This window comes from Parasteatoda tepidariorum, chromosome X2 (assembly GCF_043381705.1).
Source record: "Parasteatoda tepidariorum isolate YZ-2023 chromosome X2, CAS_Ptep_4.0, whole genome shotgun sequence".
NCBI lineage: Eukaryota > Metazoa > Arthropoda > Arachnida > Araneae > Theridiidae > Parasteatoda > Parasteatoda tepidariorum.
In genome coordinates, this window is record NC_092215.1 from 8,563,727 (window position 1) to 8,576,270 (window position 12,544).

General features: G+C 25.8%; 1 protein-coding gene across 2 annotated transcripts in view; it reads right to left on the reverse strand.

Moving 5' to 3' along the window:
- Positions 1–12,544, reverse strand: part of LOC107452360 (rho GTPase-activating protein 12) — a 43,303-nt gene that overhangs the window by 16,029 nt on the left and 14,730 nt on the right. Inside the window, exons 5-9 of one of the 2 annotated variants that reach the window (XM_071188237.1) lie at positions 12,204–12,308; positions 9,999–10,262; positions 4,626–4,646; positions 4,409–4,549; positions 960–1,055 (exon numbers count right to left, since the gene is read on the reverse strand). In XM_071188237.1, the coding sequence (XP_071044338.1) occupies positions 960–1,055; positions 4,409–4,549; positions 4,626–4,646; positions 9,999–10,262; positions 12,204–12,308 (627 nt within the window). The remainder of the gene's footprint in view (positions 1–959; positions 1,056–4,408; positions 4,550–4,625; positions 4,647–9,998; positions 10,263–12,203; positions 12,309–12,544) is intronic. The other variant, XM_016068831.3, reaches the window with a different exon arrangement.

Below are 12,544 nucleotides of genomic sequence, written 5' to 3' on the forward strand. Positions count from 1 at the left end.
AAACAGCTTATAAGATACCAGATACAGTCTTGCAAACTCTCAAACTTCTAGCCTCAATTTCTTGCTTTTGAGTTAAATCTTAGGATCTCAGGCCATCAGAGAATTTTCGTAACATTTTTTTTCAAGTTAATTGTATAAATGGCAAATCAATGTGCTTGTTGCATGCCACCCCAACACTACTTTCACTTGGCTTAACATTAATTCTTTTCTAGTAATTTTTTTTAAAGTTTTATTTAGTTAAAACTGCCTGATAAACTAAAAAAAGCATACGGCTGATTTTAAATATACATAAAAAAAGTCACTTTTTTAAGAGTTGTAATTTAATTCATGCTGAAACAGCTTATTTGAGTAATATTTCAACTGTTTCTCTTTCAAGAACCAAGTTGTTTTGCCAACCAGTTTTTTTAGTTAGTAGAAGTTTTAGTAAAAGATGATTTTGTCAAAACAAACCTGGGGAGTTTGTTGACTGTAGAGGCAAACCAGAAAAAGTAATATTTAAAAATAATGCTAAGTTGGACAGTCAGTCTGTTTTGAAATACGATAGTAATTTGATATTTTGTAAATTTTAAAGATTAAAAATTATGAGACGATTTTAATTAATTTAACTAACAGAATGTGTAAATATATTTGTGTCTAACTTTATTATAATTATTTTGCTAACTACGCTATGCAATAGTCACAAAAAGTTTCAAGCTTTAATGATTCTGAGGATATAATGAGGATGAACACTGCTATTTTAGTTACATGGATAAAATTAGAATTTTTTTTTCTCAAGAAAGAGTAAATAACTCAAGGACCAAAATGAGATTAATATTTTTTGTTATTAATGTACTCTAAAAATTTCATAGTTAACACATTAGCTAAAATCGTTCATGAAAATTTTATCTTGAAGAAAATAATTAATTTTAAATGAACTAATGCACAATTTGACTACATTTAAGCATATTAAAATTATTTACCTGGAAAACATTTTTCCTGCTTGATTTTTCAGGACACCACTCAACTAAAGCTCCATTTAAATCGATACAAAGTTCAGGTTTTATACCAGGTGAAGTCTATATAAAATAAATGAATTAAATAAACAAAATATTAAACTGAAACAACTTAAAAGTTATAAAAATATTGGTAAAATTTCAGTTTCAAAACTTAATACAATTCATATGAATTTTCCAAAAAAATTAAATAGTGGAGAATGAAGTTATAAAGCCCTTAAGCATTGTACAGCTATTTTCAGTCAAGGTTGAGAGTTAATGAGTTTAATGTATTCCATAATTGAGATTCTGAATATGAAAGAAGATTTTTTTAAAGTGTATAAATAATATATTGAAATGCATATTCTTTATTTTGGTCCAATACCTTTTAAAAAAATTTTTTTCTGGTAGTTGTAAGTTGCATGTGATTTTATAAGCAAAAAACTGATGGATTTTTTTAGCAATTATTTTACTCTAAGAGCAAAAAAACAAGAGATTAAAATTAAAAGAAAAACAATAGAGAAAAATTAAAACAGAAAAATTAAAATTTGATTGTTTGGGTTGCCACAAAAGTTTAACTAAAACACAAGAATCAAAAATTGCAGATTTTTAACAAATTATGCCAAGTAAGAAGGTTGTAACATCAGTTCTTAAAATGAATCTTTGAAATTAAATTTCTTTCTCTAAAGAAGTAAAATTTTTTTCTTTAATACTTTCTTCTCCAACACTAGATCGAAGCAACTGACACATGAATAAAGTTAGGGAGTTAAAAATTTGGAAATAATTCTATTTTGGTACTCCAAATCTCTCAAAACCAGATATATGAAGAGTTATAGTCTGTGGCTAGAATAAAAAAAATCACATTACGATTTGAAAAGTTGCAAAAAACAACTTATATAGAAAAATATAAAAGTCAGTTTCAAAATCAAATGGTCATTTTGCTTCAAGAGATCTCATCTGAAGAGGAACTGATGAAACCAGACATACCATAAAGCCCAATATAGTGTAAAACCTTTGTCATCATAAAAAAGCAAAAACTTTGTATCATAAAAAAGCAAAATCAGATTGAGCCTGCAAATATATATGCAAGGGCCAGCAAATATATATGCAGGGCCCCTCACCCTAAGCAATCGCTACCACCCCAAATGCAATAAAATTGTAAACTTGGCGAATAAAATTGTGTCTTGGTGAAAGTATTGGCAAATGATTTTTCCACTGGAAAGAAAAATGTATATTTAACTCGATCCTCAAAATTATGTCAAAATGAATTTTTCTCAACAAATCAGCATTTTTTATTCGATTACAGAAATTTCGGGTAGATGCACTGTATAACCAAATAGAAATCGATCCAAATAATATATGCCTGAAACAAACTACTGTAAAATAGTTTTCTATGGGAAAAAATTAATCTTAAAAAATTGTTAAGATTTGCATTTGACAAAGACTTTCAAAATTGGCAAATACTTTTGATGTTTGGCTAATTTACTGGATAATAATTTGAAATCCTTAGCTTGGGCCCTGTATGATATGAACATATATGGATGAATGTGCTGTTCAGTTTTATAAAAAGTAAAATTTAGATAGTGCAGTTGGCAACAGTTATTCTTTGAGATAAAAATATAGCAGTTTCAGACTGGTTCTCCATTTAGTCCTAACCTAAATACGTAAAAAATGCGTGATGTTTTGTTTTAGAAATTGTGTATGAGAACAAAAAGTAGTACTCACCAGTACTGGAATAAAATGAAGCCATTAAAACAACATGGTTCAATATTGATCCAGAAAGCATGTAAAGTTTGGTCATTTCAATGGAAAACTATGATTTAGTTGATTAGAAAAAAGGATTATAACTATAATTATATTAGAATTTTGTACTTTTGTTATCACTAAATGACTATTGTTGCTTGTGTTGAAATATTTTATGTCAGTTAAAATTGGTAAATAGTTTTTTAAAAAAATTTTTCATTCAAACTTTCAGTTATTGCTTTTTTTCTATATCTTTCCTCCTTAAATTATTGAAAAAAATAAGCATCATTTTAAAACTTCTAGATAAATGTTATGTGCGCCTAAACTTTTGTGACACACTGTAATTTTATCAACTGTGTAAGCATTTATTTAATACCATAGTTCACAGTAGTTATTATTATTGGTTAAAATAAGTGAAAATGCTATATAAACTAGTTTAGCAATTTTTTAAACTATTTTATTAGTTAAGAAAGTTGCAATTTTATCCTCAGAAAATAAAACTTCTTTAAAAGCTGTTGAACAAACAATGTTTAGCATTTTTGTTTAACTGTTAACTTGTCTGCATCTTGATTTAAAAAGTTATTGAATTTCTTTAAAAATAATAAAGCAATAGAAATTGTAACTTGAATCACTTATATTAATTGTTAACATACCAGATTTATCAAGGTGTGTATGTCTGCAAAAATATATCTTCACACAACATGATGTTTAGTATAAAATCCGATAGTTTTTATGAGTGTTACAGAAGAAACAAAATTATTATTTTTTTTAAATGTTCTAGAAAAACTTGTTTGTGATTTGTTGAATGAGTGCTCTTAAAATCAAAAACATCTAAAAGGAAGAAGAGTGTCCAACCTCTCTCTCTAACCAGAGAAATATTTGAAATCATTAAATTAGCTTGGATTGATTCCAATTGAATGATTAGATTCATAAAGGTTTTAAAAATATACAAAGTTAAAGAGTATTTATGCCTTTTCTGCATGTAACAAGCTACAAATTGTCAGCATAATTTTTTGCTGGTCTATTCTCGCTATTGAGGTTATCCTGTTCGACTACATCTTTAAGCAGTTCGTAAAGCATTGCTGCTTGGTGCTGCTAGTTGTCATTTCAGAAACATGTGAAATAAACTTTCATTGTCATTATTTTTCATAGAGTGTTTGCTATTTAGTAATCAATATGAAGCATCAACATCAAATGCAGCATTTTGTACACTAATTTGTTTTGAAGTATAGTTGGGAGGTTTATAGTGCCTTGTTGCCTGATAGCTGATCTGCATCACTTGATTTAAGAAAGTTAACACAATTGGGTTATATGGTGTTTTAATTAAAGTAGAAAATATAAACTTTTAAATAATGCTTTACAGTGTGTGAGAAATTTCTACTTAATAAATCTAAAGTGCTTCAGAGCTGATACTGTGATTTCCTTTGTGATTGAAAACATCAGAGCATCAATAATAATTAATATAAATTTTAATTTTAAAATTTTCAATACATGAGTCCTTCAAGAGATTCTGGGCGCTGGTAATTTGTTCTGTATTCTGTATCCATTGCTTCTTGTTTTATTTTTAAATGGATTTATTTCATTTAAGCTATTTTAGAATTGTAAACAAAAATATGCACAATTAAGAAAATACAAATATATTCAATAATGATGAATAAATAATGAAAGTTAGAAAAAAATATAAATAATTTTACCAAATGAGCTGATCTAATATCTTTGTAGAACAAAAGGAAAACATCTGTAAGAACCACAAAAGATGAAGTCCAATGCTTTCGAATTCTTTTTCCACCTTCAACTAATTTTGTTTTGTTTAAAGTTCCTTTGCGAGTGATTGACTGTAAAAAAAAAGCTTGTGAAAAAAAGTTTTAAAATTATTTATTAAGCAAACAATTTAATGAAAAAAAGACTCACAGACTCCTTCTTTAACATGTCCTGTAAAGAAATTAAATATTTTTTTTTTCATTTCAGTAAAATGAAAAAAAAAAGGAAAATGATTGCTTTCAAATAAATAATTTTTAATTAGGCTGGTCAAAGTTACTTTCTTTATATAAACACTGATAAATTTATTAAGATATTTGTTTTAATAAAGCAAATTTTCTCAAAGGTTCTGCAAATAATTCTCATAATAAGAACAATAAATTAAAGTACATCAAATCCAGATTAAAATTACAACTATCACTATCTATCTCATATACATCATATTTTGATGCATAAACATATTCCTCAAACCCCAAAAACTTTACAAAAATTAAATTATTATACACTAGTAATTCAGAGAGACATTTGTTGATTGTGAAATACTGATGCATTATGAACAATACAATAGATACAAATAACTCTATATGAATTAACCCCCTTCAAAAACTATTTTTAGCAGATTATATGCAATTAATTTTGCACTTTTCTCTCATATTTTTTTGTAGACATATAAGACAATTTTTTTAAAATTATGTTCAGTAAGCAGAGACCTCAACCTTCAAGTTATGTCACATGCAGTAAGATAAATTTGATTAACTGATCGTCTCACAGCATTTGTTAATGCAACTTTATTTGAAGGGGCCATTAATCAATTATCTGAAATTACTTTATGGTAACGTATACTCTTTGCAATATCTTTACCAAGAAAAGTTTAAACAATCAATAAACATTTGAAATTAAAAAAAATGAACAAAAGTCAAAATTGCATAAAAAATAAGTTACTAATGTTGGAAGGTTTTAGAATATCAATATTAACAACAATTATTTTACTTTATTATTGACTACACTCTGCATCACCTCAAATATAACAATAATTTATAATGGTTTTTGTGCTAATTTAAAAAGAAATTAATAGTTACATATTTTTGAAATTTTTCTTTTGAAATTTGACTAATAACATCCTATACTTTAGCAGTTATATCGATAGCAAAATCCAAAAAGGTAACAAAACCTCAAGTTAAAATTATAATTTAGTCAAATAAAAGTCATTATTTTATATCATTATTTAGGAGCACACATAATTTTGCATTCTAAATATAAAGCTTAAAAAAGATCTCAAATTATCATTCTACTTTGGTTTTTTTTTTACAATATTCAAGAAACACTTTTTACTGCACAGAACACTAAATAACTGAATTACAAATAAAATTAATTTCTGAGAGTTGAATAAAATAAATAAGCAAATAAATCAATCTGAAAACCAATAAACAGCTAATTAATGAATGAACAAATCAATAAAAATTAATGAATGAATAAATTTGAATGTTATGAATCAATTAATAAATTTGCAAATGGAAAACCTAAAGAATAGGATAAGCTAATGAATGAGACAGTTCATGAATCAGCCAATCAATAAATCAGAAGATCAATGAATCAGCATGTAAAGTAGTTAATTAGTGAATAAATAAATGGGTAAATTGATAAAAAAAAAGCAAAGCAATGAATCAATGTGTCAAAGAGTTTAAAAAATCAAATAGATAAATTAGCAAGTCAACAAATAAATAAAATAGGGAATGGATGAATTACCGAATGATCATTTTGATACAATGAATGAAATCATTGAATCAACAAATAAGCCAGTCAATGAATCAATAAAACAAGTATTTAATGTATAAGTCAATCAGAAAGTAGAAGTATCACTGATTCACTGACAATTTATTTGCTGACCCTCTGATTCACTAATTTATGGATTTAGTAACACGTTACTTCACTCATTTAAACCTTCACTGATATGCTAATAACCTCACTCATTGATTCCCTGATATGTGGATCAGCTCATTTATTTATTTTTTTGACCAATTGATATGCTGATTTCTTTGATTTGCTCATTTATTGATTTGCTTTTCATTAAATTATTTACTCAGTTGTATATTTTTCATTCACTAATTTGTGAGTAAGATTTATTTGTGAACTGTTATGTGTGTAAAAAGAACGGGTTCTAACTTAAAAGCAGGGTTCGTGATTTTTTTGATTTTTAAAAAAAAAATCAAAAGAATCAGATTTTTTTTAATTTAAATCGGATTTTTTTTATTTAAATCAGATTTTTTTGATTTTCATTCAAATACACTGTAAGAACTTTAATTTAAGATTTAAAAAAATTCTAAATGTTGAATCAAATTAACTTAATATTAAAACTATATTGTAACAATGTTTTAGAAGCTCTAACTAAAATAATTTTTCATTATAATGCATGGCTTTGAATGCATAGCAACCATTTTGAAACAAATGCATGATTAAAGACTAGATGAAATAGAAAATTTAAAGAATACTTCAGGGGTCTGTCTGGGTTTTTCTAAGAGTTACCTATTTTGTGAAAATTAAAAATTATATTAAAAAATCAACACAAATATAGTAAAAATATGGATTTATTGTTTCTTACGAGACACAAAAATAAAATTTTAAGAAAAAGTATTTTGTGTGATTATTCTATCATTTTTCCTAAAGTTGAATTTGTAAAGGTACCGGCTTGGACAGACCCCTGTGCTTTAACTATTAAAACAAAGTTTCAGTTAGCAAACCATAACTTTAATTTAAAATTGTGATTTCTTTTTTTTTTCTCTTGATTTTTAAAATGACAAAATAAATGTAGCAGACTGTGTTTATAAATGTAGTCATTCATCAAAAAATAAATAAATATTTAATCTATATATATTTATATTAAAATATTCATTTTTAATCTTATATCAAAATAGATAAGTTAAGCTAAAAAATTTTTTAAAAAAATCTATGTACTTATTGGAATTTTTTTTCCACAAAATTTCTTAATAGAAAATCTAATAATGTCAAAGATACTATAAACATATTATGAGAAAAAAAATTCCAGTTACCAGTTAATAACTCTACTGCCTCAAATAAGACTTTGAAAGGGAAGAATGACACTATATTAGGAAAAAAACATCTGAATTCATCAGCCCTTTTTTTTCTTCTTTTTCTGTTTTTGGCATATTAGGGTAATTTCTTTTTCACATAACCTCAAGCTTCAGAAATATTCATTTTCCACCAATAAAATATGATGTAGATTTTAATTCACGCTTTTTCATTCAAAAGGTAGAATTTTAATTAACATTATTTGTATTATTTTTTTAAAGAAATTCATGTTTATTAATTATTTTCTACAGCTATGCAAGTCTATATTAAGACAGCATTAAATGTTTACTTTAATCTGTACTTTCAATCTCAAGAAACAAAAGATTTTTAAAAATGTAATTTCAAATGTGTTGGAATTTAACACACACCAAGAAAGTAATTTCATTAACTAAAATTAATTAATGCAGCAATTTATTTAAATTAAATTTTAATACTAAGAAAAGAAAACAATAAAAGTATCAAAAATTTAAAACACTGTTTTTTAACTTTTAAAATCAATATATATAGATAAAAAAAATTAGTTGATTTAAATCAATGATTTTTTTAAAAAAATCATTTGATATAAATCATGATTTAAATCAAGCTGATTTAAATCAACGAACCCTGCTTAAAAGTCACAGTGAATAGCCAAAATAAAACTTAATTTGCGTTTTTCTTAATCTCTGCAGTAAGAACATAAATTACAAATGCTTTGAGACACATTTTGACTAGCATGAAAGTATGGATTTCCGCTATTTTTAGAAGCATAAAAAAAATTTTAAGTTTATTTTAATATACATATAAGCTATATTTCAATTATAATAAAATATATTACATTTAGTTTCTCTCAATTAAACAAAAAACTAGTTTATTAAGCTGGAAAGCTTACCTGTAATTTCAGTTTCTGAAAGTAAAAATTCAGTACAAATAATTCAGAGCAATAAATTGTATTAATTATTGTGCAAAACAAGAGTAGCAATTTTTACATTTTTAGAGCAGTTCAGATTTTTTTTCATATTACTAGGGAATTCTAAAACAATTATGTCTTACTTTTCTTCAAATTTACATTTTGCATCAATTTCATTATTAAAATAGAGAAAGATGCTTAAAGATGGACACAATTTAAGCTAACAGTTATGATTACTGGTAACAAATTTAGAACAGTACTAAAAATAGCATATTATTAACTAAAAAGCATAATTTCCCATCACAATAGAGCCTTCGAAAAAATAGCCTTAAAGGGAACATGCAATATATTTTTTATATGTATATGCAATATGATTTTCTTATAAATACCATAGGTAGTGGTTATTATGTGCATCTTAATATTTATCTTTACAACCTTTATTTGCATGATTATATTTACACTTACTGATTCACATAGAAGTTGAATTCATTTGCACATTAGTCTTCTATTTTATTTCATGAAGTCTACAGATATGGCTTTGAAGTCTATTTTTAATATTATTTTTAAATGGATTATTACAGCCATTGTGCTCCAGCCCCACACCTACAATGACGGAATGACAATACACATTAAAATTATTTGAATATGTTCTGTATTTTATATTATTTGCTGCAACTGTTACAGATATTTTTTGAAGTGTCATCCAAAATAAATCTGTTAAAGTTTTTGTTTGTTCTATAAAAAAAGACCACAAAAAAAAAACCCTTTATGATGCTATTTACTTCCAAAAGTGAGTGAAGAAATATGAAATAAATCAAGATATCAAGGAATAAAATAACCTAATGAATTGTAGGATGAGAGGACAAAACTACTTTTTTTAAGTTAAAAATAAATATCTTCACAAATTTAAAAATATATAATTCTTTTTTCAACCCACTAATCAGAAAAATATTTAACAAAATAACAATAATTTAAATCTGAAGACCAGAATATTTATGGTCAAATGATAGAAATTAAAATGATTAATAAAATAACCATCTCAAGAAAATAAAGATCAGATTAATTAAATAAAGGAGGTAAAAGTGTCAAGTAATTCAATAATAAATACAATAAGCTTCTGATTATTCAGGTTCAAGTTCTGAGATAAATTTTAGCATTTCTTTTCTATCATTTTTTTACTACATATTCCTTTTTTATCAATTTAGTGTTGTTACAAATCTTAATTACAAATAAAAAAAATGTTTTACCATGGTTAACCCACTGACAGTTCTGCACGCAAAAAGTCTTAATTTAACTTGCAGTCTTCTCTTCATAGTTAAAATCCGTTTTTACATGTTATGAGATAGGAAATCAGTGTATTGGGAAAAACATTCTCCCAATTTTACCTATTTGCCAAACTGCCTGTGGGTTAAACATCTCTTTCAGTGGCATTTGCCCTTTTTGATCCATTTGCAAATTAATTTTGGTCATTTGTTGTGCCAACCAATTTTGTGGAAAATAAGGAGCTTACTGTATTACAAAAACCAATTAATACAACTGCATAAAATACTTACAAAATGACCATCTTGAACAGAAGGCCAATACCCTTCTCCAAATGAAGGTGGTAAAAATCCTTTATTGTCTTCAGTAGCAGATAAATTTACACATTCTGGAACAATAAGGGACCTAGTCTTAAACTGTCGAAGTACTGGTATTCTAGGAGCTTTTCGTAGCTTTGGTGAAGGAGAATGATTGAGCTTGTTACTAAATGATACTTCCCGGGAGGAACTTTCAGCAGACTGCAAAGAACTCAAGCTTGCTTCAGAAACTTTGGACTCCTACAGTGTAAGCATATAAAAATGTCACTGATTACACTTACACTAAAATTTTAATAAAAGATTACAATGTGGATTAAGTTTTAATGAATGGGATAATGATTAATTTCACGCTTAGTTTGGAACACAAATATTTTAGAGTTGTAAATTTAGTTAAACTGATAAATAGTGGAGAACACTAATGAAAAAATTTGAATAGAATACATACTACTGTTAGAATAAAGCATCCTTAATTTTCTGTAATAACTAGTAATTTCATAAAATAACTGGTCATGTCAGTTAAATTTGTGAACTTATTTTGTTTTCCATGCTTTAACCAGTTGTTTGATAAAATAACAGACTATGTCTTATTAGAGTACAGCATAACTTGTTAGATACTACAAAATCAATGTAGTTTGCAGAGTAAAGGGTTGAAATATAATATGCTCCAGGAAAAAGAACAAAAAAAAAAAAAAAAAAAGTTGGCTCAAGTTTTAATAGTAAAATAGTTATTAAAATGTTAAAGAAATTTTTAATTTGATAACTTTTTTTAGTAAGTTTCTTTTGACACATCTAGCTTTTTTTCTTAATATGTAATTCATTCAAATTAACCCTCAGAATTCACAAAACGTTTATTTTCAGTAATGTTTGTTATTATGTAAATAAAGAATAGTTATTAAACTTATGACCAGGCTACTTTCGTGTGGGGGTGAGAGGGTGAATTAGAAGTTTTAAATGTGTAAAATATGTGGAAAGAATTGGGGTTATATTTCTGCTGCTGGAAGAGGGAACTTGATCTTTTTGGGGGTTCTTAATATGCATTAATCTAATAAAATTCAAACCATTTATTTACAAAGAAAAATGTTTCTAAATACATCAAGATTTTATATAAAATAAATACAAGTTAAAAATATCAAGAAAACATGGATAATAATAAAGAATAATTAAAAGAGACGAAAAATTATTAAGATAAAATATTTAAAAAACAAAAAACAAATATATATTAAAAAGTCTTGAAACAAAAAAAAATTAAATATATAATCTCTTCACCAGCTTGCACAATTATATCTGCAAATAGGAGTGCTTTTGAATATTGTATCATTATAGCCAAAACAAAAACCTGCCTTGGTTATATTGATACAATATTAGAACACACTCTTTTTTGCAGATATAACTGTGTGAGCTGATAAAAGGTTTTATATCTTTTCATTCTTTTTCCGGCTTTTTAATATATATATTTTAATATATATATTTCATTTTAAATTTTCTCCTTCTCTTTTCATTAATCTTTATTATTTTCCATGTTTTCTCTATATTTTTAACTTATTTTATGAGTTCTATACACTTGAAGTTTATGCACAATAAATAAAACTTATTAATTCTCACAATTTCCCTTGTTTCTCTTTGTTTAATAAAGGTCATAGAAAGTCATGCAACTCAATTTTTTTTTTATAGATTCTAACAAAACAAAATCTAATAACCTTCTGATAGGTAAAAATACATAGATGAATTTCCTATTTTATATACTTTCTCTATAATAACAAAAAATTTACAAGAAAGTTCTAATTACACTTTATACCTGCAAGAACTAATTGTTTGCATAACAACATGAAAAAATTTTCATAAGTGCAAAGGTATTTTATAGCTGAGCAGTATTTAGAAATGCTTTTATTGAAGGTGATAAATTTTTTTGAGAAATATGCTAGAATGTTCCAGTACGGAACAACTCATCAGTTGATTAACGCAATTTCAAGAAACAGGAAGTGTTCATGGTAATAAACGTTATTCCTAAAGTAACTTTTTAATCTTAACAAAATAGAAAATTGTATTTTGTTTTAATTAAAATATTTTTCATGGTACACTTTTAATAACTCTAGATTTGTAACTTAGACCTAAAAAGTAAATAAAAAAAAGCTATCAGTGTCTAAAACAATTGAAATTACAATACTGGAAATTTTTTAATACCTCAGTGTCAGATGTAATGGATAAATCTGGCAATTCCCATACAGATTCACAATTATCTTCATCATAAAAATATGTGCGTCCGTTTTCATCCAAAGAAGAATACCACTAGAAACAGAAATAAATACATTATTTTTGAAATCATTTTCACAAAATAAAAGCACTACAATAAAGTAAATACTGTATTTTAAATATGCATACCTGTGGCACAATATTTTTATTGTCAGAAAATAAACAATTTATCTCTTCAGAATAATAAAATAATTCTGAATCATTTTCAAAACATCTAGCATTTCCCATCACAGAAAATTGTAATTATTCTACAACAATATTAAAGGAAATGA